Source organism: Salminus brasiliensis, unplaced genomic scaffold (assembly GCF_030463535.1).
Source record: "Salminus brasiliensis unplaced genomic scaffold, fSalBra1.hap2 scaffold_107, whole genome shotgun sequence".
NCBI lineage: Eukaryota > Metazoa > Chordata > Actinopteri > Characiformes > Bryconidae > Salminus > Salminus brasiliensis.
The window spans coordinates 1-25,450 of NW_027326643.1; the positions used below are offsets into that span (position 1 = coordinate 1).

The 25,450-nt window shown below is 49.4% G+C and overlaps 2 protein-coding genes across 3 annotated transcripts; both read right to left on the bottom strand.

Annotated features, from left to right (window-relative positions):
* Window positions 1-1,169: 1,169 nt before the first annotated feature.
* man2b1 (mannosidase, alpha, class 2B, member 1) lies at window positions 1,170-11,348 on the bottom strand. Of its 2 annotated transcripts, XM_072671949.1 has the most exons (23): window positions 11,220-11,348; window positions 10,388-10,490; window positions 9,349-9,522; window positions 8,808-9,001; window positions 8,371-8,503; window positions 7,885-8,030; window positions 7,575-7,774; window positions 6,956-7,076; window positions 6,792-6,870; window positions 6,586-6,695; window positions 6,343-6,450; window positions 6,096-6,212; window positions 5,813-5,995; window positions 5,272-5,369; window positions 4,898-5,015; window positions 4,319-4,437; window positions 4,097-4,198; window positions 3,757-3,844; window positions 3,593-3,673; window positions 3,198-3,427; window positions 2,878-3,019; window positions 2,673-2,769; window positions 1,170-1,834 (listed from the first exon to the last, which is right to left on the bottom strand). In XM_072671949.1, the coding sequence occupies exons 1-23, from the start codon at window positions 11,331-11,333 to the stop codon at window positions 1,725-1,727; spliced, it is 2,967 nt and encodes a 988-aa protein (XP_072528050.1). In that variant the 5' UTR covers window positions 11,334-11,348; the 3' UTR covers window positions 1,170-1,724. The 2 variants fall into 2 exon arrangements, with proteins under 2 accessions (XP_072528050.1, XP_072528049.1); XM_072671948.1 differs by lacking the exons at window positions 1,170-1,834; window positions 2,673-2,769 and having other exon boundaries at window positions 2,887-3,026; window positions 3,206-3,427.
* Window positions 11,349-13,072: 1,724 nt separating this feature from the next.
* slc22a7a (solute carrier family 22 member 7a) lies at window positions 13,073-24,172 on the bottom strand. The gene is made up of 10 exons (XM_072671944.1): window positions 23,519-24,172; window positions 22,264-22,367; window positions 21,654-21,808; window positions 17,197-17,365; window positions 15,578-15,692; window positions 15,347-15,456; window positions 14,596-14,810; window positions 14,384-14,492; window positions 13,600-13,806; window positions 13,073-13,465 (listed from the first exon to the last, which is right to left on the bottom strand). The coding sequence occupies exons 1-10, from the start codon at window positions 23,867-23,869 to the stop codon at window positions 13,393-13,395; spliced, it is 1,608 nt and encodes a 535-aa protein (XP_072528045.1). The 5' UTR covers window positions 23,870-24,172; the 3' UTR covers window positions 13,073-13,392.
* Window positions 24,173-25,450: the final 1,278 nt, after the last annotated feature.

The following is a 25,450-nucleotide window of genomic DNA, read 5'->3' on the forward strand; positions in this document are numbered from 1 at the left end:
GTCACCATTAAAACCCTAACTCTAACACCATTAAAACCATTAGAGAACAGTGCAAAGGCAAGTAAGTATCTAGAACCAGAATCACACTTGGCAAGTCACCATTAAAACCATTAGAGGACCATTACAAGTCCCTGCATAGGCAAGTAAGTATCTAGAACCAAAATCACCCTCGGCAAGTCATCTAACCCAAAGGCAAGTCACCATTAAAACCCAAACCCTAACACCATTAGAGAACAGTGCATAGGCAAGTAAGTATCTAGAACCAAAATCACCCTCGGCAAGTCATTAACCCAAAGGCAAGTCACCATTAAAACCCAAACCCTAACACCATTAGAGAACAGTGCAAAGGCAAGTAAGTATCTAGAACCAGAATCACACTTGGCAAGTCACCATTAAAACCATTAGAGAACCATTACAAGTCCCTGCCTAGTAAGTATGCAGAATCACTCTAATTGTAACTATCAAGACACACCCTAACCCCCTTCTTTCAATCAGAGGAGTAAGGGCGGGGTCCCGGGCTGGGACCCCACCCACAAACATCACTAGTTAGAGTGATGAGAAGGAAAGAGCGCCATCTATCAACCCGGGAGAGAGCACAGCCAAGTGTGCTCTCTCCGACTCCGGCCGCTGATGGCGAAACGGCATGGCCCGGGATCGAACTCACGACCCTCGAGACATCGTGGCAGTGTCTTAGACCGCTAAGCCACTCGGAGCCCTGTCTCTCCATTGCTCGTTTCTCGCTTTTCTCCTTCGCATCAATCTCAGCCTGCCAGAATGTACGGACAGCGCCACCTAGTGGCAGAGAGCAAGAGCACGGTCGATGGCAAAACTGCAAAACTCGGGATTTGAACTCTCGACCCTGGAGTCAGCGTGACAGAGTCTTAGCCCACTCGGCCACTTGGGGGGAGCTGTAGCTACACCCCCTCTTTCCTCGCTTTTCTCCTTCGTGTCCATCTCAGACTGACAGGATGAACGAGCCAATAGAAACGCTTCAAAATGACGTGACATATTTATACAGTGACTTCCACTGAAAAGTAGGCGGGACTTGTCCCTGTCCTGTAATTTAGAGACAGGAGGTTGGGGATGGGACACTGGGGATTTTTTTTATATGCCTTCACTCTCCACCTCTGCCTTTCAAGCCTAAGATATGTAAATGAGCTCTGTTCTGATTGGCCGAGCCCAATTTAAAAAAAGTACTGAGTTCAAACACTCCTAAAAGTTGCACTAAGGGGGCGGGGCTAAATATACCTTTTTTTTTTTTTTGACATCACAAAAACAACGTACGAGGTCGCTGGTTTTCACAGCAGTCCAGTCTCTCCTGGAACCGGTTCCAGTCTCAGAGACCAGTAAAGTCTTAAAGCCTGCTGGTTTGTCTGAGGGGTGGAGCTCAGGGCGGAGCAGCGTTAGCTTAGCATGTAGCTACAGTCCTAACTCAGCTCTTTGGTAAGGATTCAGACAGAACAGTGTGATAGAGGTGAGTGTAGAGTAGAACAGTCTAGAACCGGGTAACAGAACTACAGCATGACGGCAGGTTTACACAAATCAGAGCAGCTGCTTAATCAGACCCCTCCCCTTCCCTCCACCCCCCTCATTAACATGATCAGTATTTAGAGAGAACCGGCTTCACAGCATAATATCGTCACATTCTCAGTAGAACACAGCTGTAGAACCCTGTTTAAACAGTTCCTGGATTGTAGTCATCGCGGTAGGGTGAACGTGACTGGCTATCTCTGTTGAACGTTCAGCAGAAAAGTGCGGATTTCCATTGGGCTCAAGGTGATCTCCCAGGGGGAGGGGTCTCCTGGCTCCGCCCGCAGGGGCTTCACACTCTCACCTGGGAGGAAAAAAAAAAAAACAGAAGCACAATATTAAATTAATATGAATAAAACTCTAAATGTAGGTATTGTGATATACACTGAGGAGGAGGAGCTACAGTCTCTCATTAGAGTGAATATTAATAACGCTCTAAATGTAGGTATTGTGATATACACTGAGGAGGCGGAGCTACAGTCTCTCATTAGGGTGAATATTAATAACGCTCTAAATGTAGGTATTGTGATATACACTGAGGAGGCGGAGCTACAGTCTCTCATTAGGGTGAATATTAATAACGCTCTAAATGTAGGTATTGTGATATACACTGAGGAGGAGGAGCTACAGTCTCTCATTAGGGTGAATATTAATAACGCTCTAAATGTAGGTATTGTGATATACACTGAGGAGGAGGAGCTACAGTCTCTCATTAGGGTGAATATTAATAACTCTAAATGTAGGTATTGTGATATACACTGAGGAGGCGGAGCTACAGTCTCTCATTAGGGTGAATATTAATAACGCTCTAAATGTAGGTATTGTGATATACACTGAGGAGGCGGAGCTACAGTCTCATTAGGGTGAATATTAATAACACTCTAAATGTAGGTATTGTGATATACGCTGAGGAGGCGGAGCTACAGTCTCTCATTAGGGTGAATATTAATAACTCTAAATGTAGGTATTGTGATATACACTGAGGAGGCGGAGCTACAGTCTCATTAGGGTGAATATTAATAACTCTAAATGTAGGTATTGTGATATACACTGAGGAGGCGGAGCTACAGTCTCTCATTAGGGTGAATATTATTTTATTATTAACACATTAATGGGCGGGGCTTGTGTAGGTTTATAATTACCAGTGTTCCAGCGTAGGCGGGACATGTTCTCCTTCCACTGATTGGCTCCCAGACTCATCTCTGACGCCCCGACCACGGTCAGGGTGGAAAACAGCTTCTACACACACACACACACATATATATATATATATATATTTCTATGTCTTATCTAATAACATAATGGGTGGTGAACATGATCGTGTGTGTGTGTGTGTGTGTGTGTTACCTGTAGATTAACAGTAACTGGTTGGGAGTGGGTTCTGCTCTCTCCACTCTCGTACTGGTGCTCCAGTCTCAGCAGAACAGAGTCTTGATCCCACTGAGACAGTGTCAGCAGGTGAACAGCAGGGGGCAGCGCAGCTGCAGTGCTGAAAACTGACCAGAGTCCGGGGGGGGTTAAATTCTCCTTCAGCTAAACGCTCAGCTAATTAGCGAATTAAGGGTGGCCAGAGGCGGGAAAGGGGAGGCACCGGGTGGGGGGATATAAAGAGTGACCGAGAGAGTTAGAGAGTCACAAAAGCCTAATAGAACCACAGAACCTACAGCTAACTCACCTCCAGTCTGGTGGAAGGCTTCAGCGCCCCCTCCTGGAAAGAGAGCAGAGGCTGCAGCACCATGCCCTGGGCGAGCGGGCGGTGTGCATTAGCTGCCGTGTCGGGGGGAGTGAGGGTCAGCAGGAGACGCCCGCGTACAATCAGCCCGTCACCAAATTGTCCGGGCTCAGAGAGGGGCTCACCCACCCCCCGGTAATCGTCCCGCAACAGACGCCTGTGCAGCTGAGAGAGAGAGAGAGAGAGAGAGAGAGAGAGAGAGAGAGGTTATATTATACTGAGGAGCCCATATCCTACACGTCACTCTGTTGGCATGGGCGGAGCTAAAGTGCTCCTGCTGTAGGCAGAATGGGCGGAGTTAACGTGCTGTAGGCTAAATCTAAATCTCACCATGATCTCCAGAGAGCCGTTGTAGATGCTGCTGACCCCCTGGGAGCGGTCAGTCACCACGGTCAGCTGAGACTCCTTATCCTAACACATAGAACAGAACACGGCCCGTAAACGAGGGACACGCCTGAGAAATTCTGCTCTCCGATTGGCCGAGAACTACACACCTTAATGAAAGCGCGAGAGTTCATTGGGTAATAGTTCCCGGCGATCGGCTCGGTCTGTTTCAAATCCCACGTGGGGCGAAAATCTTTCCTGATTGGATTCAAGATTCATTTATTCAGTTCAGAATATTTAAAATAATTAATTAATAAATTAATTAATAATAAAAAAAGAGGTCAGTTATAATTATAATTATATATATGAGAAATAAATAAAGGAACACCAAGGGGCTCTAAATACTTGATTTATTTAAAAATGGAGGAATATTAATATGATTGTTGTTATTATTGTTGTTGTTGTTGTTGTTGTTGTTGGGTGTACGGTGGCGGGGTGACCCGGTCTCACCGTCGCTGTAGAACCTCTCTGCCGTTTGAGTCAGTGTAGAAATACTCAGCTGAGCTGATGTTGCTGTCCAGCCTAGTGATCACCTCCTTCCCCAAACCATCACTGCAACACACACACACACACACACACACACACACACACACACACACACACACACACTATACTAACTGAGGTAGGTAACAGGTCCAGTACAGGGGGTGGAGTGGTCAGTAGAGTAATTACTCCACAGGTATGGGTCCGACAGTCCACTCCAGCTCCAGCTCTCTGCTGCCCTCGTACAGTCGGACCACCTGAGACACCCACGGACTGAACTGCTGCCTCACCTCCTGCACCACGGAGTTCTAGTGCGCGCGCACACACACACACACACACACACACACACACACACACACACACACACACACACATTTATAGGTGATAAACATTGAGACATAATGCTCCTCCTCCAAATAAGAAATACTCTTAATACTATAAGTGCTGTCTGCTGAAAGGGCGGGGCTCGAGTGCTGCCGGCTGAAAGGGCGGGGCTCGAGTGCTGCCGGCTGAATGGGCGGGGCTTTTATAATGATCGGTGTTCAGCTCTTAGTGAGGCTGAGAGATTAAGCTGGAGTTACTGTTTACTAGAATATATGAAGACTGATCCTCCGCCTGTGTTCTTACAGACTCACCACCAGGGGGCTCCAACCCCCCCCCACTTCCCACAGTGAGAGCAGACTGTACTCTACTGTGGATTTCACATTGTGGAAGTGCGTGTGTGAGTGTGTGTGTGTGTGAGTGTGTGTGTGTGTGTGTGTGTGCTACCTGCAGTGTGGAAACATCAGGGTGTGTGTTGACGGTGTAGGGGGTTGAGGAGTTGGGTCTGAAGATGTAGGCTCCTGACGTCTGTGTGCTCTCATCGTTTCCGTCGCTGGCGTTGTACCTGTGAACATGAACGCAGTGACTGATGCTGCAGATCAGACCCGATCAGATCAGACCAGACCCGATCAGATCAGATCAGATCAGCTCCACTCAGACCAGACCCGATCACCACCAACACCATCACCCTCCACTCTGCAGCCCACACAGCTCTCCATCATCACGAACACAGACACATCTGTCTGTGTGTGTGTGTGTCTGTCTGTGTGTGTGTGTGTGTGTGTGTGTGTGTGTGTGTGTGTGTGTGTCTGTGTGTGTACCAGTAGAAGTTCTGTGAGAGATGGATGCTCTGCTGCGTTTCCAGGTTGGTCAGTCCACTCAGGAGGCCAGTAGTCGGGTCAAAGGTCACCTTCAGGTACTGAAACACAGAGGACAGAGTGGTTCAGTCAGACTGTGGACACTGATGATACACACTACATAGACAGAAGTATTGGGACACCTGCTCATTCACTGCTTCTTCTGAAATCAGGGGTATTAAAGAGCTGATCCTGCTTCTGCTGGAGTAACTGTCTCTACTGTCCAGAGAAGAAGACTTTCTACTAGATTCTGGAGGAGGAGCATTGCTGTGAGGATTTGATTGCATTCAGCCACAAAAGAATTAGTGTGGATTGTTTACTCTCAATGCTGGGGGGCTTTATACCCCTCTAGCCCACGCCTGGCATTAGAACTGGGTTTCTCCTTGATTTTAGAAGAAGCAACGAATGAGCAGTGTCCCAATACTTTTGTCCATGTAGTGAATTTTCAGTGAGTGGAGTGTGGAGGCGTAATCATGTGTACACAGGGGGGCGCTGCGGGTCTCACCTTGTTCTGCATAGAGACGGGGGCGGACCTTCTGGGTTCAGCCGGAGCTCCAGCACCTTTGAGCAGAGTGATGGAGTACGTACTGAAACCGAGAGGCGGAGCCTGCACCTGGAACACCAGCTCATTCTGAGCATAACCCCGCCCCCTCCGCACATGCTGCGTGGGCTTAGAGACGGGGATGACCTACAGAGAAACGTACAAATCAGGTCCTGAAAGTTGGGGGCGGGGCCAGAGGGGGTGGTGGTCAGTGCTCAGGTTTAATGGTGGAGATGATGAAACACACCTGACTGTTCACGGCCGTCCCCCCAGAGTCTGTGACCCTGTACGAAGAGCCGTTGACCGGCAGGTGGACCGACCAGTTTGCTGGACGAGCAAGAGGATTATACACACTCATAGAGAACTGAGAGAGAGAGAGAGAGACAGAGAGAGATAGAGAGAGAGAGAGACAGAGAATTAACACTCATCAGGACTGAGATTTTACCTTTTACCACGTGTGTGTGTGTGTGTGTGTGTGTGTGTGTGTGTGTTACCATCTTGCTGCCCTCGGTGAGTGGACACACACTGATGTTGAGGTTCTCACAGAAAACACGTGGAACATCAGACTGACTCAGAACAGCCAGAGAGTTACTGACCAACACCTAGAGAGAGAGAGGGGGGGGGGGGGTCAGCGCTGTCAGGTGCTACAAGGTTCTTCGAAGGGTTCTCTTTGGGTTCCATATAGAACTGCAGTGGAGACTGAAGGACCGTTTAGCTGACTGGTCGATGAGCTCTACCTGACAGTGGTCCCAGCCTATCGCCAGCCTCTTGGCGTAGTCGTCGGCGACGTGCTGCTTCTCGGTTCCTGAGACTGCATCGTGGTGCTGCGCTACGGCCATCGCTCGCCCTGATTGGTCAGAAAGCAGGTCAGTCTTAGAACAGGGAATCTCAGCCAATAGGAAGTCGGGATCAGCTGAGAGACTTCAGTGAAGCCTGGACTCACTCATGGTGTCGCTGTCCCCTTTCCCAAACAGCCCGTCCCTGGACCTGGGTCCACCCAGAACCTCCAGCTGGTTACAAGTCTGAGAGGAGTCAGAGAACCTCAGTCCACATTCAGCCTTCAGCAGAGTGTGTGTGTGTGTGTGTGTGTGTGTGTGTGTGTGTTACCTGCAGTAAGCTGTTACTCAGTCTTTCGTAGCGTTTCAGAGCTGGACGGCTGGTGAAGTAACCGGTCCAGAAATCATGAGCATCGTCAGCATACGGGAAGAAATCATCTGACTTCAAAGGCCTGAGAGAGAGAGAGAGAGACAGAGAGAGAGAGAGAGAGAGAGAGAGACAGAGAGAGAGAGAGAGAGAGAGAGAGAGAGAGAGAGAGAAAGAATAAAATAAGTAGGGTACAGGTGTGTACAGTGGGTACAGTGTGGTAAGGGTGGGTACAGTGTGGTAAGGGTGGGTACAGGTGTGGTAAGGGTGGGTACAGTGTGGTAAGGGTGGGTACAGGTGTGTACAGTGGGTACAGTGTGGTAAGGGTGGGTACAGGTGTGTACAGTGGGTACAGTGTGGTAAGGGTGGGTACAGTGTGGTAAGGGTGGGTACAGGTGTGTACAGTGGGTACAGTGTGGTAAGGGTGGGTACAGTGTGGTAAGGGTGGGTACAGGTGTGTACAGTGGGTACAGTGTGGTAAGGGTGGGTACAGGTGTGTACAGTGGGTACAGTGTGGTAAGGGTGGGTACAGTGTGGTAAGGGTGGGTACAGGTGGGTACAGTGGGCAGGTAGTGTAACTCACCAGGTCTGCTGGGCCAGGTTGAGCTCCTGCAGGTAGCAGGAGGGGGTGGAGTACAGCAGGTTGATGGTGCTGCCGTTCTCCTGCCGGGCGTTAACGTAGCGGATCAGCTTGTCCATGTTCTTATACCAGGGAGCAGCGTTCTCATACTGGAAGTCTGAACCCATCGTCATGATGATGTGGTCAGTCCGATACACCTCAGCCTGGAGGAGCAGCGCACGCACGGGCACACACACACAGGCATCACCAACAGTAGGTGTATTACACACACACACACACACACACACACACACACACACACACACACACTCACCTGTGCCTTTGAAATGCTTATGAACTTGTTGACCAGATCATCCACGTTGTAGTCCTCCAGCTCTGGGTCGTCCTGGACCGGCTCATCCGAGCAGGACTGGTCCCAGCAGAACCCTGGTGGTGGGTTATACCCATTGGGCAGCACACCTGCATACCACACAACAACCACAGGGGGGCGCTAAGTGCACACTCTGTCTGAGAGCACAGAACCAGACCTAAGACCTCCAATGAATCCATCAATAATTATTAATTATAATGATTATTAAACTGATCAGCAGAATCTGAATGAAGCAGTGGGGGGTTTTGACGCCCCCTACAGGTACAAATGAGAGCGGACTGAAGCAGCTGAAAACATCCTGCAGTTTTAATTCATTTAAAAAAAAAATCAATATTTAATAATAACCGAATTAATTAATACTTAATGAATGTAATTTAGTGTACGTATGGAAAGAGAGACAGAAGGACCGGCTGGAGTGGGAGAGCTGACCGGTGAAGAGGTCAGCAGCAGGAGGCTTCAGACTTCCACTGGCTCTCCAAACCATCTCCATCTCCTTCATCTTCATCCTCCTGCCTTTATCCTGATAGTCCAACCGGCCGAAGAAGAACCCGTCATAACCCATCTATACACACACACACACACACACACACACACACACACACACACACACACACACACACACACACTTGAAATGGGACACAGCCGTGTACAGTATAATCCGAGGTAAACCATAACTGGGATAGTTCCTGTAGTCACCTGAGGTCAGGTGGAGTCACTGCCTTCACACTCACACACACTCACACACCTGAACTGAAACTACTGAAGAGCGCGTCAGTGGGCGGGGTCTGGAGTGGAGGGGGGAGGGGTTACAGTGAGATGTAAATGAGAGGGCGTAAAGCAGGCGTGGAGGGCGAGGGGATTCTGACCTGGGCGAACATGGAGGCGTGCTCACGGGCGTGTCCGAACGGGTCGATGTGCCAGGCGACCCGCGGCCGACCGCACGCACCAAACGTATCGTTCAGGAAGCGCAGACCCAGCGTCATCTGATCAATAACCGAGCTGTAGTGGGTGGAGGCTTCGTCACTCATACACCACCCTCCATTAACAAACTCCAACCGACCTGAGAGAGGGGGGAGAGAGAGGGCGAGAGGGGGAGAGAGAGGGGGAGAGGGGGGGGGAGAGGGCGAGAGGGGGAGAGAGAGGGGGAGAGAGAGGGGGAGAGAGAGGGGGAGAGAGAGGGGGCGGGAGAGGGGGCGGGAGAGGGGGGCGGGAGAGGGGGGAGAGAGAGAGAGAGAGGGCGAGAGAGAGGGCGAGAGGGGGCGAGAGAGGGGGCGAGAGAGGGGGCGGGAGAGGGCAGCAGATCAGGTGAGGAAGGAGGAAGAACAACAGTCAGCTGACTGACCTCCACACTCACCCTACAGCACCCAGTATGAACTACACAGCCCCCGCCCGCTGACCCGCGCTCACCCTCCTGTACGAGCTGAGTGACGATGCTGCGGGTGCCGGCGCTCTGCTGTCTCCACCAGCGGTAGAAAAATGCCGTCTCCACGTAGATGAACCTGCGGGCCGGGTCCTTCTGCAGCTCCGCCACCACCGAGTCCAGGATGTACTGCACCCCCGCGTGCTGGATGTAGTCCCTGCCTGAAACACACGCCCGACTTTACACCCCACACTCCTGCAGCTCAGCCAACACCAGCATCCAGTGCAGAGTGGAGGTCCAGAAGTGGAGGAGCTTAGCCAATAAAACCACCACCCCCATCATCATCATCATTAATATTATTATTATTATTATTATTATTAATATTAATAATAATAATATTAATACAATCTGTGTCTTAATTGAGCTCTTTTATGAACTCCCTGCACAGTCCCAACATCACAACCATTAGCTACGCCAGCTCACACAGCACAGCTCCCCTGCTCACAGACGTACTGAGAAACCTGGGCTATAATGGGAGAGGTGTGTGTGTGTGTGTGTGTGTGTGTGTGTGTGTGTCAGTCTGTCCCGGAACACACTCCGCTGTGTAAGCAGGTTCAGGTCGGTCACACCTGACTATCATAAGCTTCATCAGCTGCTCAGATCTCCACCCGTATCTACAGCCCTCCAGACCTGCCGCTCGCTCCACCCTGTAGAACACGGGACCCCAGCAGCCCAGACGCCGAGAACCGGACAGTTCCACTACTTCTCAGAACAACATCCATTAGCTCAGCTGCTAACACCACCCCCTTCCTCTTCATCATCATCTTCACCCCCTTCATCTTCACCCCCTTCATCTTCATCATCTTCACCCCCTTCATCTTCATCATCTTCACCCCCTTCATCTTCACCCCTTCATCTTCATCTTCACCCCCTTCATCTTCATCATCTTCACCCCTTCATCATCATCTCCATCTTCATCATCATTCCCTTCATCATCATCTTCATTTTCATAATCATTACCCCCCTTTATCTTCTTCATCATCATCACCCCCCCCCCCCCACCCCGACTCTAGAACGGTTCCTCACCTCCGTAGTAGTACTGGTCCACAGTCTTCAGCCAGCCAACGTCATCGTGTGTGTGGGGGACCAGATGGACATTCAGCATGGACGGCTTAGTGGCTGGACATGACTACATACACACACACACACACACACACACACACACACACACACACACACACACAGCTTAAAGGACATCATGCTAATCGGTGACTATTTGCTTCCATTCACAGTTAGCAACATTAGCCTACATGTCTGAATTGCCCCTTTAAGGAGCTTTAGCTCAGGCCATGGTTCCTTACAGAACTCAGGCTTTAATGGTTCCTAATGTAGTTCAAGGTAATGGTTCTATATAGAACTCAAAGAGGGTTCTTCAAACTTTAGTAGATGGTTCTAGATAACACCCTTTTTGAAAAGGTGTCTCTAAAACAGGTTCCCCATCATCCCGAGTAAGAGAACCCTTTACTCAGTGGTACAGAGAACCCGTCGGAACCAGTCAGACACTTTCTCTTTCTGCTCGTTTCAGAATCAAACTTCCTGGTCAGCTGCGTCCCAAACCTCCCCTCGCTCCCTACATAGTGCACTAAGTGGGATATGGCTTGTTGGCTTCCTCACACTCCGGCAGCGGCTGTACGGCTGTGGGTGCATCGGGACCGCCCCCCGGTCTCCCCGGTCTCCCCGGTCTCCCCCCTCCCCTCATCAGCGCTGTCTGGGAGCAGGAGCCGCTAGTTTAAGACCTAGTGCACTAGGTAGGGCGCATGGAGCCGTTTGAAACACATCCCTCACAGGTAGGAAATAAACGAGCGCGCGCTCTCGCTCTCTCTCTCACACACACACACTCTCTCTCAGTCTGACTCACCTGGTAGCCGCACTGGTCCGCGGTGTGTCGGGGTGTGTGTACAGGTAAAGCGCGCGCCGTAGTTGCCGCTGTGATCAGCAGCGCGAGCGCGCACAGCAGCCTGCTCTCCGCCATCGTGCAGCGCCTCTCTCAGTCATATGACCCGGGGGCGGGCTTTAATAACACACGTGACCTGTTCGGCCGGATCGGTGACGTCACTGCACATGGGTTTTTGTTGTAAACAAGTGGGCGTGGCCATGAGGGCCTCGTAACAGTTTAGAATAGAAAACATAACCTGATTTATAATAATAATAATAATAATAATAATTAATTACACAAACCCCCTTTAATATACATACACTGATCAGCCATTACATTAAAACCACTGCCAGCTGAAGTGAAGAACACTGATGATCTGGGTCCAGAGGCTCCTGTGTGTCGAGGGCTGGATCTACATGTCAGTCAGTGAGTGAACGGTCAGTTCTTGAGGATGATGAAGGTGATGAAGGAGGAAAAATGGACAAACGTAAGAATCTGAGACACTTTGACCAGAACCAAACTGTGATCAAACTAGATCTCACCTCACAGTGAGAGCTAGCCAGGCTAAAGTACAGCCTCCAAACATGGTGGAGGTAGTTTCACACACTGCTACAGCTCACAGTGAGAGCTAGCCAGGCTAAAGCACAGCCTCCAAACATGGTGGAGGTAGTTTCACACACTGCTGCAGCTCACAGTGAGAGCTAGCCAGGCTACAGTACAGCCTCCAAACATGGTGGAGGTAGTTTCACACACTGCTACAGCTCACAGTGAGAGCTAGCCAGGCTAAAGCACAGCCTCCAAACATGGTGGAGGTAGTTTCACACACTGCTGCAGCTCACAGTGAGAGCTAGCCAGGCTAAAGCACAGCCTCCAAACATGGTGGAGGTAGTTTCACACACTGCTACAGCTCACAGTGAGAGCTAGCCAGGCTAAAGTACAGCCTCCAAACATGGTGGAGGTAGTTTCTCACACTGCTACAGCTCACAGTGAGAGCTAGCCAGGCTACAGTACAGCCTCCAAACATGGTGGAGGTAGTTTCACACACTGCTACAGCTCACAGTGAGAGCTAGCCAGGCTAAAGCACAGCCTCCAAACATGGTGGAGGTAGTTTCACACACTGCTACAGCTCACAGTGAGAGCTAGCCAGGCTAAAGCACAGCCTCCAAACATGGTGGAGGTAGTTTCTCACACTGCTACTGTAAATAATGAAGTTAAACAGCTTGTTTTTGTTGTTTTATGTTTACAGTTTTATTGATGGACTCTGGGAGGGGCACTCTTACAGGTCAGTAAACTGGTAAAAGGTAAATGAATGATAAGAATAAGAACTGGGAGCAACAGCAGCAGTCAAACAGCCTTTAAACCTGGCCTGACCAGCAGGGCTCCTGCTCCCTGCACCCTGCACCTTGCTCCCTGCACCCTGCTCCCTGCACCCTGCTCCCTGCACCCTGCACCCTGCTCAATGCTTCCTGCTCCCTGCTCCCTGCACCCTGCTCCCTGCTCCCTGCACCTTGCTCCCTGCACCCTGCTCCCTGCACCCTGCTCTCTGCACCCTGCACCCTGCTCCCTGCACCCTGCACCCTGCACCCTGCTCCCTGCACCCTGCTCCCTGCACCCTGCACCCTGCACCCTGCTCCCTGCACCCTGCTCCCTGCACCCTGCTCCCTGCACCCTGCACCCTGCTCCCTGCACCCTGCACCCTGCACCCTGCTCCCTGCTCCCTGCACCCTGCACCCTGCACCCTGCACCCTGCACCCTGCTCCCTGCACCCTGCTCTCTGCACCCTGCACCCTGCTCCCTGCACCCTGCACCCTGCTCCCTGCTCCCTGCACCCTGCTCCCTGCTCCATGCACCCTGCTCAATGCTCCCTGCTCCCTGCACCCTGCTCCCTGCACCCTACCCAATGCTCCCTGCACCCTGCTCCCTGCACCCTACCCAATGCTCCCTGCTCCCTGCTCCCTGCTCCCTGCACCCTGCTCCATGCACCCTGCTCAATGCTCCCTACTCCCTGCTCCCTGCACCCTACCCAATGCTCCCTGCTCCCTGCACCCTGCACCCTGCACCCTGCTCCATGCACCCTGCTCAATGCTCCCTGCTCCCTGCTCCCTGCTCCCTGCTCCCTGCACCCTGCCCAATGCTCCCTGCTCCCTGCAAAGGTTCAGTTTTCCTCCTCTCCTGAGACGAGCGGCCTCGAGTTCATCTCACTCAGCTCCACTTCCATCACTGTGTGTCTGAAGGAGAACACACACACACACACACACACACTCAGTGTAGACCCTCACAATAACATCAAAACACCATTAAACCAGGATACAGTTATTATCACAATGTATTTGTGTGTGTGTGTGTGTGTGTGAGACCCCACCTGCCCTCCTCCACGTCCTGGATGGTCTCGGGGAGTCGGACCCTGAGCGTTTCGGGCAGCAGGAACGCCACACACCCGCTAACAACAGCAGTGACGGAGAACATCAATGGGGGGGCGGAGCTCCATACATCCTCCAGCATGATGAGCAGGGGGGCCAGGGAGCCCCCCAGACGACCCAGGAACGAGGTGTAGCCCAAACCACACTGCCTGAAACACACACACACACACACAGTAGCAGTGCTAGGGTGTGGGTACATGGCTGCTATGGTATTTCAGGAGGTTGTTAGAGGGTTGTTAAGGACTTCTATATGGTTGCTGGGGTATAGCTAGGTGGTTGCTATAAGAGTTTAGGAGGTTAGGGGTTGCAACTACATGGTTGTTATGGTATTGCTAGGTGGTTTCTATGATCTCTTAGGTAGATTTTAAGGTGTTGTTAAGTGGTTGCTATGGTATCTCATTATCCAGCTCAGAGTGGAACAGTTATCGAAGCACTGGATCTGTCATCAGTAGGTACAAGTGGTTGCTAAGGTATCTCTGATGGTTTTGTAGTATTTCAGGTGTGGCTAGGTAGTTGCTAAGGTGTTGCTATGCAGTTCATTTGTTATCCAATGTGTTTGCAAAGGTGTGTTTACAGGGTGGCTGCTGTGGCATTGGAGGAGGTCTCCATGGTGCTAAAATGATTGCTATGGTATTGTGGTGTGTATTAATAATCTAGAAAAGGTCAACGTACTGCAGTGTGTGTGTGTGTGTGTGTGTGTGTGTGTGTGTGTGCGCATGTTCGTACCGGACCACAGTAGGGAACAGCTCTGCAGTGTAGAGGAAGGCGATGGTGAACGCAGCTTCAGAAAATCCCTTCCCACACACAGCCACACCTGTCCGCACACCTGAATAACCTACACACACACACACACACTGCATGGGCTGTGGAGTGAACAGTGTGCTGGGACACTACATCACACCCTGGTTCTTTTTAAAGGGGTAAACAGACGAGGGTACCGGTGGGGATGGCGGTGTTGACACCGATCAGAACTCCACACAGGATCAGTGACCACGCCTGACCGTTCCTCCGGCCGATGCGGTCCAGCAGGAAGTACGTGCCCACCTTGGCGGGGACTTCGATGGCGCCGTAGATGAACTGAGTGAGGAAGACGTTCAGGCCGAAGCCACTGATGTTGAAACTGATGCCGTAATACATGAACGCCACAGCAAACCTGACCAATCAGAAATCAGATACACTCAAACACTGTAATACAGTACAGGAAGCGTAGGGGGCGCTCTATAATGCTCTATAATGATCATATGATCCACACGCTCATTCTGACAGACTGTAATACACTACAGGAAGCGTAGGGGGCGCTCTATAATGCTCTATAATGCTCATATGATCCACACGCTCATTCTGACAGACTGTAATACACTACAGGAAGCGTAGGGGGCGCTCTATAATGCTCTATAATGATCATATGATCCACACGCTCATTCTGACAGACTGTAATACACTACAGGAAGCGTAGGGGGCGCTCTATAATGCTCTATAATGATCATATGATCCACACGCTCATTCTGACAGACTGTAATACACCACAGGAAGCGTAGGGGGCGCTCTATAATGCTCTATAATGATCATATGATCCACACGCTCATTCTGACAGACTGTAATACACTACAGGAAGCGTAGGGGGCGCTCTATAATGCTCTATAATGATATATACATATGATCCACACAAAAGGTTTGACGGTAACGTACCAGACGATTCCTGAGCAGATGGAGATCTTCCTCAATTTGGGCGTCTTCACCAGGTCCAGGTATGAGTGGTCCTTACTGGACTCTTCATTCATGGTGACTTTGAGCAACGTCTGCCAGCAAATACAGAAAAGAGGTCAGATGTCTCTGCTGCAGCTGAGTGAAATACCACACTGTAGCGATGGGGGTGTTTCTGTGCGCTCGTCTTATGTTAGCATGAGTTGGGCCTGCTACCTCTGTGTCCAGTTTAGCGGTCCTGCCATTCATCTTGGCGCACTGCTGCAGGACCCGCTGAGCCTCCTCCACTCTCCCATTCACTAGCAGCCACCTGGCCGACTCAGGAACCCACCTGGGCAGGTGCACAGACTTATCAAACAGCTTCAATGCTATAAAAACTTTTATTATTAAAGGAATTATGGGAAACGGTTCCACTAATCTGTCTCCAAAAGCCTTCCATCTTTTTTCTTACGCATCTGCTCTGTGTTTCAGAACTCACCACCAGGTGGAGATAGAGCTCTGTGCTGTATGATGTCTCACCACCAGGTGGAGATAGAGCTCTGTGCTGTATGATATCTCACCACCAGGTGGAGATAGAGCTCTGTGCTGTATGATATCTCACCACCAGGTGGAGATAGAGCTCTGTGCTGTATGATATCTCACCACCAGGTGGAGATAGAGCTCTGTGCTGTGTATGAGGTCTCACCACCAGGTGGAGATAGAGCTCTGTGCTGTATGATATCTCACCACCAGGTGGAGATAAAGCTCTGTGCTGTATGATGTCTCACCACCAGGTGAAGATAGAGCTCTGTGCTGTATGATGTCTCACCACCAGGTGGAGATAGAGCTCTGTGCTGTATGATGTCTCACCACCAGGTGGAGATAGAGCTCTGTGCTGTATGATGTCTCACCACCAGGTGGAGATAGAGCTCTGTGCTGTATGATGTCTCACCACCAGGTGGAGATAGAACTCTGTGCTGTATGATGTCTCACCACCAGGTGGAGATAGAGCTCTGTGCTGTATGAGGTCTCACCACCAGGTGGAGATAGAGCTCTGTGCTGTATGATGTCTCACCACCAGGTGGAGATAGAGCTCTGTGCTGTATGAGGTCTCACCACCAGGTGGAGATAGAGCTCTGTGCTGTATGATGTCTCACCACCAGGTGGAGATAGAGCTCTGTGCTGTGTATGAGGTCTCACCACCAGGTGGAGATAGAGCTCTGTGCTGTATGATATCTCACCACCAGGTGGAGATAGAGCTCTGTGCTGTATGATGTCTCACCACCAGGTGGAGATAGAGCTCTGTGCTGTATGATATCTCACCACCAGGTGGAGATAGAGCTCTGTGCTGTATGATATCTCACCACCAGGTGGAGATAGAGCTCTGTGCTGTATGATGTCTCACCACCAGGTGGAGATAGAGCTCTGTGCTGTATGATGTCTCACCACCAGGTGGAGATAGAGCTCTGTGCTGTATGATATCTCACCACCAGGTGGAGATAGAGCTCTGTGCTGTATGATGTCTCACCACCAGGTGGAGATAGAGCTCTGTGCTGTATGATGTCTCACCACCAGGTGGAGATAGAGCTCTGTGCTGTATGATATCTCACCACCAGGTGGAGATAGAGCTCTGTGCTGTATGATGTCTCACCACCAGGTGGAGATAGAGCTCTGTGCTGTATGATGTCTCACCACCAGGTGGAGATAGAGCTCTGTGCTGTATGATATCTCACCACCAGGTGGAGATAGAGCTCTGTGCTGTATGATATCTCACCACCAGGTGGAGATAGAGCTCTGTGCTGTATGATGTCTCACCACCAGGTGGAGATAGAGCTCTGTGCTGTATGATGTCTCACCACCAGGTGGCGATGGCGGCGAGGCAGGGGGCGGTCACTGCCAGCAGGAGGTGTCTCCAGTCTCTGAGGAGGAAGGCGAGGAGGGCGAGCAGCATATTCCCCACACTCCACCCCAGACTCAGGATTGTCCCACTGAACGTCCGGTGCTCTATCCCCGTCCACTCGATACCTACACACACACACACACACCACAGACAGACACACACACACACACACACACACACACAGTTATAGGGGTGTGTGTGTTATAGGGTGTGTGTGTGTTATAGGGTGTGTGTGTATTATGGGGTGTGTGTGTGTTATAGGGTGTGTGTGTATTATGGGGTGTGTGTGTGTTATAGTGTGTGTGTGTGTGTGTTATAGAGTGTGTGTGTGTGTGTGTTATAGGGGTGTGTATGTGTTATAGGGGTGTGTGTGTTATAGGGGTGTGTGTGTTATAGGGGTGTGTGTGTGTTATAGTGTGTGTGTGTTATGGGGGTGTGTGTTATAGGGGTGTGTGTTTTATAGTGTGTGTTTGTGTGTTATAGTGTTTGTGTGTGTGTTATGGGGGTGTGTGTTATAGGGGTGTGTGTTTTATAGTGTGTGTGTGTGTTATGGGGGGGTGTTGTATTATGGGGTGTGTGTGTGTGTGTTATAGGGTGTGTGTGTGTGTTATAGGGGTGTGTGTATTATGGGTGTGTGTGGGTGTGTTATAGGTGTGTGTGTGTGTGTTATAGGGTGTGTGTGTGTTATAGGGTGTGTATGTGTTATAGTGTGTGTGTGTGTGTGTGTTATGGGGGTGTGTGTTTTAGGGATGTGTGTGTTATAGTGTGTGTGTGTGTTATAGTGTGTGTGTTATGGGGGGTGTTTTATAGTGTGTGTGTGTTATAGGGGGTGTGTGTGTTATAGTGTGTGTGTGTGTTATGGGGGTGTATGTTATAGGGGTGTGTGTGTTATAGTGTGTGTATGTGTGTTATAGGGTGTGTGTGTGTTATGGGGGTGTATGTTATAGGGGTGTGTGTGTTATAGTGTGTGTATGTGTGTTATATATATGTTATGGGGCTGTATGTTATAGGGGTGTGTGTGTTATAGTGTGTGTATGTGTGTTATGGGGTGTGTGTATTATGGGGTGTGTGTGTGTGTTATAGGGGTGTGTGTATTATGTGTGTGTGTGTGTGTGGTATAGGTGTGTGTGTGTGTGTTATAGGGGTGTGTGTGTGTTATGGGGTGTGTGTGTGTGTGTGTGTTATAGTGTGTGTGTGTGTGTTATAGGGTGTGTGTGTTATAGGGGTGTGTGTATTATGGGGTGTGTGTGTGTTATAGGGTGTGTGTGTGTGTTATGGGGTGTGTGTATTATGGTGTGTGTGTGTGTGTGTTATAGGGGTGTGTGTATTATGGGTGTGTGTGTGTGTGTTATAGGTGTGTGTGTGTGTGTTATAGGGTGTGTGTGTGTGTGTGTTATAGGTGTGTGTTATGGGGGTGTTTTATAGTGTGTGTGTGTTATAGGGTGTGTGTGTGTTATAGTGTGTGTGTGTGTTATGGGGGTGTGTTATAGTGTGTGTGTGTTATAGGGGGTGTGTGTGTTATAGGGGGTGTGTGTGTTATGGGGTGTGTGTGTTATAGTGTGTGTGTGTTATAGGGTGTGTGTGTGTGTTATAGTGTGTGTGTTATGGGGGGTGTTTTATAGTGTGTGTGTGTTATAGGGTGTGTGTGTTATGGGGTGTGTGTGTTATAGTGTGTGTGTGTTATAGGGTGTGTGTGTGTGTTATAGGGTGTGTGTGTGTTATAGAGTGTGTATGTGTTATGGGGGTGTGTTATAGGGGTGTATGTGTTATAGTGTGTGTGTGTGTGTTATGGGGGTGTGTTATAGGGGTGTGTGTGTTATAGTGTGTGTGTGTGTGTTATAGGGGGGTGTGTGTGTTATGGGGTGTGTGTGTTATAGTGTGTGTGTGTTATAGGGTGTGTGTGTGTGTTATAGGGTGTGTGTTATAGGGGTGTGTGTATTATGGGGTGTGTGTGTGTGTTATAGGGTGTGTGTGTGTTATGGGGTGTGTGTATTATGGGGTGTGTGTGTGTGTTATAGGGGTGTGTGTATTATGGATGTGTGTGTGTGTGGTATAGGTGTGTGTGTGTGTGTTATAGGGTGTGTGTGTGTGTGTTATAGTGTGTGTTATAGGGTGTGCGTGTGTGTGTTATAGGGGTGTGTGTATTATGTGTGTGTGTGTGTGTTATAGGTGTGTGTGTGTTTTATAGTGTGTGTGTGTGTGTGTGTTATAGGGGGTGTGTGTGTTATAGGGTGTGTGTGTGTGTTATAGGGTGTGTGTATTATGGGTGTGTGTGTGTTATAGGGTGTGTGTGTGTGTTATAGTGGGTGTGTGTGTGTTACAGGGTGTGTGTGTGTTATAGGGGTGTGTGTATTGTGGGGTGTGTGTGTGTTATAGGTGTGTGTGTGTGTGTTATAGGGTGTGTGTGTAGTATGGGTGTGTGTGTGTGTGTGTGCTATAGGTGTGCGTGTGTGTGTTATAGGGTGTGTGTGTGTGTTATAGTGTGTGTGTGTGTTATAGGGGTGTGTGTATTATGGGGTGTGTGTGTGTTATAGGTGTGTGTGTGTGTGTTATAGGGTGTGTATGTGTGTTATGGGGTGTGTGTGTGTGTTATAGGGGTGTGTGTATTATGGGTGTGTGTGTGTGTGGTATAGGTGTGTGTGTGTGTGTTATAGGGGTGTGTGTGTGTTATGGGGTGTGTGTGTGTGTGTGTGTTATAGTGTGTGTGTGTGTGTGTTATAGGGTGTGTGTGTTATAGGGGTGTGTGTATTATGGGGTGTGTGTGTGTTATAGGGTGTGTGTGTGTGTTATGGGGTGTGTGTATTATGGTGTGTGTGTGTGTGTGTTATAGGGGTGTGTGTATTATGGGTGTGTGTGTGTGTGTTATAGGTGTGTGTGTGTGTGTTATAGGGTGTGTGTGTGTGTGTGTTATAGGTGTGTGTTATGGGGGTGTTTTATAGTGTGTGTGTGTTATAGGGTGTGTGTGTGTTATAGGGTGTGTGTGTGTTATAGTGTGTGTGTGTGTTATGGGGGTGTGTTATAGTGTGTGTGTGTTATAGGGGGTGTGTGTGTTATAGGGGGTGTGTGTGTTATGGGGTGTGTGTGTTATAGTGTGTGTGTGTTATAGGGTGTGTGTGTGTGTTATAGTGTGTGTGTTATGGGGGGTGTTTTATAGTGTGTGTGTGTTATAGGGTGTGTGTGTTATGGGGTGTGTGTGTTATAGTGTGTGTGTGTTATAGGGTGTGTGTGTGTGTTATAGGGTGTGTGTGTGTTATAGAGTGTGTATGTGTTATGGGGGTGTGTTATAGGGGTGTATGTGTTATAGTGTGTGTGTGTGTGTTATGGGGGTGTGTTATAGGGGTGTGTGTGTTATAGTGTGTGTGTGTGTGTTATAGGGGGGTGTGTGTGTTATGGGGTGTGTGTGTTATAGTGTGTGTGTGTTATAGGGTGTGTGTGTGTGTTATAGGGTGTGTGTTATAGGGGTGTGTGTATTATGGGGTGTGTGTGTGTGTTATAGGGTGTGTGTGTGTTATGGGGTGTGTGTATTATGGGGTGTGTGTGTGTGTTATAGGGGTGTGTGTATTATGGATGTGTGTGTGTGTGGTATAGGTGTGTGTGTGTGTGTTATAGGGTGTGTGTGTGTGTGTTATAGTGTGTGTTATAGGGTGTGCGTGTGTGTGTTATAGGGGTGTGTGTATTATGTGTGTGTGTGTGTGTTATAGGTGTGTGTGTGTTTTATAGTGTGTGTGTGTGTGTGTTATAGGGGGTGTGTGTGTTATAGGGTGTGTGTGTGTGTTATAGGGTGTGTGTATTATGGGTGTGTGTGTGTTATAGGGTGTGTGTGTGTGTTATAGTGGGTGTGTGTGTGTTATAGGGTGTGTGTGTGTTATAGGGGTGTGTGTATTGTGGGGTGTGTGTGTGTTATAGGTGTGTGTGTGTGTGTTATAGGGTGTGTGTGTAGTATGGGTGTGTGTGTGTGTGTGTGCTATAGGTGTGCGTGTGTGTGTTATAGGGTGTGTGTGTGTGTTATAGTGTGTGTGTGTGTTATAGGGGTGTGTGTATTATGGGGTGTGTGTGTGTTATAGGTGTGTGTGTGTGTGTTATAGGGTGTGTGTGTTATAGGGTGTGTGTGTGTGTTATGGGTGTGTGTGTGTGTGTTATAGCGTGTGTGTGTGTGTTATAGGGTGTGTGTGTGTGTGTGTGTTATAGGGTGTGTGTGTGTGTGTGTGTTATAGCGTGTGTGTGTGTGTGTTATAGGGTGTGTGTGTGTGTGTGTGTATTATGGGTGTGTGTGTGTGTTATAGGGTGTGTGTGTGTGTTATGGGTGTGTGTGTGTGTGTTATAGCGTGTGTGTGTGTGTGTTATAGGGTGTGTGTGTGTGTGTGTTATAGGGTGTGTGTGTGTGTGTGTGTATTATGGGTGTGTGTGTGTTACTCAGGGCGAGGGTGGTGATGCTCATGCCGGTCAGTGCGACTCCGCTCAGCGTTCTGCAGACGGCGAACATCAGGAAGGAGGAGGAGAACGCTGCCGCCACGCCAAGAACACAGCTGCTCACAAACGACACCAGCAGAATCGGCTTACGACCAAACCTGCACACACACACACACACACACACACACACACACACACACACTCATCGATCAGCACTGGAGCTAGGAGGCTAATGTAGCTGAACTGTTTGTGTAAGAACTGTTTTAGCGCTGCAGTTCAGAGTGTGGTTAGTCACAGCGGGGGGTGTAATCTCTCCACGCACCTCCCCCCCCCCACACACACACACCAACCCACACACACACACACACCAACCCACACACACACACCAACCCACACACACACAGCCTAGAACATCACATGCCCTTCGTCTCACACTGGGAATCACATGCAGGAATGACCGGAGCAGGAGCAGCCAGAGCGATAACTGTAAATTCACACACACACACACACACACACACACACACACACACACACACACATACTATGTATAGTTCAAATATTTAAGTATTTGGACAAGGGATATGATATAATATTCAGTTTAAATTTTCTCTACCTGTCGGCCAGGTATCCGAACAGCACAGCTCCCATCATCACTCCCATGAAGAAAAAGGTGGCAAGAGCCTGATTCAGGTGTTTACTGTCACACACCAGATCCCACTGCGGCAGACAGAGGAACAGCCGCCAATCAAACACCCTGATCCCATCAAACACCCTGATCACATCAAACACCCTGATCCCATCAAACACCCTGAATAAATCAAACACCCTGATCCCATCAAACACCCTGAATAAATCAAACACCCTGAATAAATCAAACACCCTGATCACATCAAACACCCTGATCACATCAACCACCCTGAATAAATCAAACACCCTGATCACATCAAACACCCTGAATAAATCAAACACCCTGATCCCATCAAACACCCTGATCACATCAAACACCCTGATCCCATCAAACACCCTGAATAAATCAAACACCCTGATCCCATCAAACACCCTGAATAAATCAAACACCCTGATCCCATCAAACACCCTGATCCCATCAAACACCCTGATCCCATCAAACACCCTGATCACATCAAACACCCTGATCACATCAAACACCCTGATCCCATCAAACACCCTGAATAAATCAAACACCCTGATCACATCAAACACCCTGATCACATCAACCACCCTGAATAAATCAAACACCCTGATCACATCAAACACCCTGAATAAATCAAACACCCTGATCCCATAAAACACCCTGATCCCATAAAACACCCTGATCCCATAAAACACCCTGAATAAATCAAACACCCTGATCACATCAAACACCCTGATCACATCAACCACCCTGATCCCATAAAACACGCTGAATAAATCAAACACCCTGATCACATCAAACACCCTGATCACATCAAACACCCTGAATAAATCAAACACCCTGAATAAATCAAACACCCTGATCACATCAAACACCCTGATCCCATCAAACACCCTGATCACATCAAACACCCTGATCACATCAAACACCCTGAATAAATCAAACACCCTGACTAAATCACACACCCTGATCACATCAAACACCCTGATCCCATCAAACACCCTGATCACATCAAACACCCTGATCACATCAAACACCCTGAATAAATCAAACACCCTGACTAAATCACACACCCTGACTAAATCACACACCCTGACTAAATCACACACCCTGATCACATCAAGCAGATCAGTTCGTTAGATGTTTGAGGTTCATGTTCTGTTTGAAGTTGAGCTTGTTTGATGTTGTGTTTGATGTTGTGTTGGATGTGTCTGACCTCGCTGGCGGTGGTGGAGTTGAAGAGCGTCCGGTCGTAGGTCCAGCCGTACTGACAGGGCACTGACTCATTAGAAGCGGTTCCACTGAGGTTGAAGTTCTCGGGCTCAGGGAACTGCCTGCAGGCGCTGAAGGAGCCATCCGGGTCGTGGGGGAGGAACTGGAGCGTGTGGTCAGCGTACCTGTCAGCCAGGTGAGGCAGGGCGCAGTGGTGCGGCGGGACGGCGGAGATGAAGTTGTGCAGCAGGAAGTTTAGAGGCAGGATGACCCGCGGGATACACAGGATGTGCAGAACAAGAAACTGGAACCTGTGGAACCCACCGACCTCATCTAGAACCTCCTCAAAATGCATTGCAGCACAAAAACACACACTTACACACTCACACACACTTACACAGTCTCACACACTCACTTATCTTACTGCGCTCTTCCCTTTACTCTCTCTCTCTCTCTCTCTCTCTCTCTCTCTGAGCGTGCGGGGCTGGTCTGTACAGTGAGGAAGACAGCGGTGGTATTAACGATGATGATCACGCTACTATTCACTGCATTTCATAACATTATCTACAGTCACACACACACACACACACACACACACACACACACACACCCCTCTGATACACAGAGAGAGAGCCATTGTTTCTACATGAGGCTCTACAGTAATGCTGTAACTGGTTGTGGTGGGTGATGAAAGGTTAAGGTGCGTCTCCGTGACGACGCCTTCATTCAGAGCGAGTCCGGGCGGTCTGCAGCTTCTCCTGACTGTTCAGTTTAATTATTAAATATTTATTACTAATAAATAAACCAGTGAACCTGCAGGAGAACACACACACACACACACACCGTTTAATTCAGACTCCACAGCCAATAACAGTCCAACAGTCCAAGGTCAGGAAACCCTGGCTGTTAGCCTGCAGGTAAGGCAAAGAAACAAAGTCCAGAACAGCCCAGTCGGGTCAAACCCCACCAATCAGCACGAGAGGGGAACGGCTCTGTGGTCAGGAACCACACACCAGAGTCCACCACTACTCGAGCAAACAGAGGTTTGAGAGGTGTGAGAGAACCGAGCTGAGAGGGCGGAGCCAGTGATTGATCGACAGGCACCACGACCCAGAGGGGCGGCCTCCTGGATACGGACTCATGTGGAACTGGTCAGTGAAGTCAGGGTCTAGAAGATCGCTGGCCAGAACCAGAACCACTCGTCCGGATCATATCCCTCCACAGTCCACGAGGTATTGGAATCGGAATGGCCTCCACCAGGGGGCGCTTGATAGACGTGGAGGCGAGGTCTGAAAAGTGTGGGTTCTAATGAAGTCGGTCTGAACTGCCTTGAGCGTCACAAACATCCACCATGACCAGATCAGAGAACTTCACAGGAGCGTTTGAAAGGAGGGGAGGTGGTTGGTAGGACCTCTAGTGGTGGACTGAGGGAACAGAACATTCGATCCTGTGTTTGTACTCAGTGTTTATTCGTCATCATGCTGTTAGGATGAACAATTGGTTTGACACATTTTTCTGTAAATGAATCATTCAAAGTGACAAAATGTGAAACATCAGAAAAATCAAAGAAATTCCATTTGAAAGATTTAAGGAAAAAATCAAGAACCAATCAGTAAAACCAGCAGATTCTTATTGACCTGCTTCTGACTGGACCGAACTGCCCGGTCCACCGTAAACAGCGCAGCGCTTTCTGTAGTGAAAAAAGCCAGAGGCGGCAGGATGTACGAGCTGGTCCAGTTCATGGTTCCCACGCAGAGAGGTGCTGAGTGGACGGAGATGTTCCACTGCGGTTCTAGATATCACTCAGTACTTAAGCAGTTTTCTGAGCAGCTACTTTTCTTCTTATACTTTTTGGTTGTACTTATTTTCTAAGCTCTCCTCCAGGAAGCCCAGTATCTACACTTAGGCCCCGCCCACACTCATCCCGATCTTCTTA

Coding starts and splice junctions, on each gene's coding strand:
- man2b1 (XM_072671949.1), bottom strand. CDS start 11,333: ATGGCGGAGAGCAGGCTGCTGTGCGCGCTCGCGCTGCTGATCACAGCG. Junction 7,775..7,884: donor TAAGCATTTCAAAGGCACAG/GTGAGTGTGTGT, acceptor CTGCTCCTCCAG/GCTGAGGTGTATCGGACTGA. Junction 6,871..6,955: donor TGAGTAACAGCTTACTGCAG/GTAACACACACA, acceptor GACTCCTCTCAG/ACTTGTAACCAGCTGGAGGT.
- slc22a7a (XM_072671944.1), bottom strand. CDS start 23,869: ATGCATTTTGAGGAGGTTCTAGATGAGGTCGGTGGGTTCCACAGGTTC. Junction 15,693..17,196: donor GCCGCCATCGCCACCTGGTG/GTGAGACATCAT, acceptor GCACCTGCCCAG/GTGGGTTCCTGAGTCGGCCA. Junction 14,493..14,595: donor CAACACCGCCATCCCCACCG/GTACCCTCGTCT, acceptor GTGTGTGTGTAG/GTTATTCAGGTGTGCGGACA.